The following is a 2,559-nucleotide window of genomic DNA, read 5'->3' as shown; positions in this document are numbered from 1 at the left end:
TTTCCCTAAAACCTGTAAATCAGAGGGTGGAGCAGGATCTAAGAAAAAGATAAAAGATATATATCAGTTAATATTAGAACATACCATACTTGTTCAAGGGTGAATAGCATTTATAGATGCTATTTCTGTAAATCAGTATTATTAGTTTATTTGTACATGTACATCTCAAATGGATATGGGAAGGATTGAATTTAACCCTACAAAGAAAACTGAGAAAAAGTTTTGTATGTATATATCATTATGTTAAAATAATTAATGAACCAAGAATTGATGGCATTTCTATTAAAACAAAGAGGAAAATTACGTACATCTTTCAAAGTCATGTTTTAGGATCTTTGGTGTGAATACTAAGAATGTTACAAATGTGTGATCTAATCAATTCATTTTAAGTTTTGTGATTATATTTTCCGTAGAGTTATACATTTTATACATTTTCATTAATCAATCATGAACTTACTAGTGCTAATCTTGAGCATGGTAGGACGACTTCTTTTTAATCCATTGGTAGTCACAATATTAAATAAGTAGTCAGTCCCTGGAAGAAGGCCATCAAATTTGAATGTTCTTCATATGTAAATAAAACAGATATTTTCATTAATTAAAAAAAATATAGCTTATCACTGTACACCCCTAACAAAATTATGGTTTGAGTATGTATTAAGTAAATATATATATCATATGTATACATATATCATATGTACTACAGAACACTTGTATATGAAAAAAGTCTGATTCCTAAGAGGACCCATTATTGGTTCCAGGAGCAGATCCAGGGGAGTATAACAGTGTAGACACAATCTCCTTCCACTGCAACAGACCCCAGCTGCTGCAGGCATGAAGGGAGCCCCAGAGATGCTCATGATCTGCTTCAGCCATGGGCTGTGTGGGGCAGTTATGCAAGAGCTGGGCCCAGCCAGGAACAATGATGGTGGTGGCAGTACATAGGTTCCCCCTTCCAGTGCTTGCTCCTAGCCAGCAGGGTACGAAGTGGTAGTGGGGACAGGCCAGAAGGAGGAACCTGTGTGCTGCTGCTACTATTCCCAACCAAGCCCAGCTCCCTGTGCAGCTGTTTCCTGCAGCCTCAGCTGGAGTGGAACTGGAGCAGGGCAGGAGCAGCTCTGGGGCTCCCCCTTCTCACAGGTCAGCTGGGGACAGAGGTGGGAGCAGACAGGACAGGTCCCCCCTTTTGTGTATGTGGCATGCTCTTTGCCCTGCTCCCCAGTGACTAGACTAAGGACTCCAACCATTCCGCACCCTCACCCCCTCATGGCCTGAGGAGAAGTACACCACAACCCCTCTTTAAAAAAATTCTTAAGTCTGTCCATGATTTTTGTCCTGCATTTATTTTACATGCAAACCTCAGGTACCATGAATTCACAATAGTCTAGATCTAGACATGGTTGTGCCCAGAATCTGCTGAGCAGTTTTTCAAATCCGGGGTCTGAATTTGGGCTTTTGTATTTATAGAACTTAACCTGTTGAATGTGTTTTAACAAACCAATCCTTGGAAATTTTCCTTTTTTTTTCTTGATTGTAAGTGTGCATGGATATATTCTAAAAAAACCTACTAAATAACTCTGCAGCATAGACTCTTCAAATGTTCAGCTGGACATGTACCTTCTTTTGGAGGGCGAGGATTGGGTACTAAAATAAAATCCTCGTACCTTACACTGGAAGATAATATTTCTTTTTTGCTGAAGCTTTTGCTGACTATTGAAACAATGTAGCCATCAAATATATTTTGTGCAGGTGGCCAGGTGACAGTTATTGATTCAGAATCTTTACTGTGATTTACATATTTAACCGAGCTTGGTTCTGTATCAAAAATACAAAAATTAACATAAGTCATTCTGACACAGGGCTCACAAGATAATTATCTTCAGTCACAAAAAGTTACTCAGGCTTCAGAGACAAAGTGTAGTTCATACCCGACCTGATTTTCCAATATGCCTAAAACTCTATGTAAAAGCATTAGAAAACCTATGTCTTTACTGTGAGAAAGGCAGTCAGATAGCTAATGTGGGTTAGTTATTCTAGCACAAAGCAGACATTTTTGACAGTGAACTCATGGGACAAAACCCTATTTCACTTTAAGGTGCCTAAGTGGCACTTATGCACAATTTCGATTCTATTTCTATGCAGAGTGGTATAAACAGAAATAAGGAGACAGCACTGAGAATGAAAGAGAAAGTTCCTCCTACATTTCAGCTGTGTACTGGTTAGTACACTGGTCCATGAAGCAGGAGGCAGTGAAGTTTTAACCTCTATCTGCGACTTCCCAGTAAAGTGCTCTAATCACCACCATGAGTTAGATATTTCCTAGAACTTTCCAGCCTTCCTCTTGAAGCTGACTTACTGTACCTTGTATGTTATAGTCATTCATACTATTCAATAAACAGTACCAAAATTGTTTCTACCCCACAGTGGGTAGAGACTCAGGGTTGAATCCATAGCCTGCTCCACTCTGAGGCAGGATCTATCTTACTAAGCCATACTCCCTTTGGCTTTTTCTCTTCCTTCTGACCTCATGTGACTTCCCCTACTGGCTGTCCTAGTGGG

The 2,559-nt window shown here is 39.5% G+C and overlaps 1 protein-coding gene across 2 annotated transcripts in view; it reads right to left on the bottom strand.

Annotated features, from left to right (window-relative positions):
- PTPRQ (protein tyrosine phosphatase, receptor type Q) overlaps window positions 1–2,559 on the bottom strand; it is a 239,951-nt gene that overhangs the window by 208,019 nt on the left and 29,373 nt on the right. For both annotated transcript variants that reach the window (XM_025191547.1, XM_025191548.1), the window contains 3 exons: window positions 1,665–1,815; window positions 458–564; window positions 3–38 (listed from right to left, as the gene is read on the bottom strand). In XM_025191547.1, coding sequence (XP_025047332.1) covers window positions 3–38; window positions 458–564; window positions 1,665–1,815 — 294 coding nt within the window. The remainder of the gene's footprint in view (window positions 1–2; window positions 39–457; window positions 565–1,664; window positions 1,816–2,559) is intronic.

The sequence above is a fragment of the Alligator sinensis genome, unplaced genomic scaffold, assembly GCF_000455745.1.
Source record: "Alligator sinensis unplaced genomic scaffold, ASM45574v1 scaffold672_1, whole genome shotgun sequence".
NCBI classification, from domain to species: Eukaryota; Metazoa; Chordata; order Crocodylia; family Alligatoridae; genus Alligator; species Alligator sinensis.
This window is presented reverse-complemented; position numbering and strand designations above follow the sequence as displayed.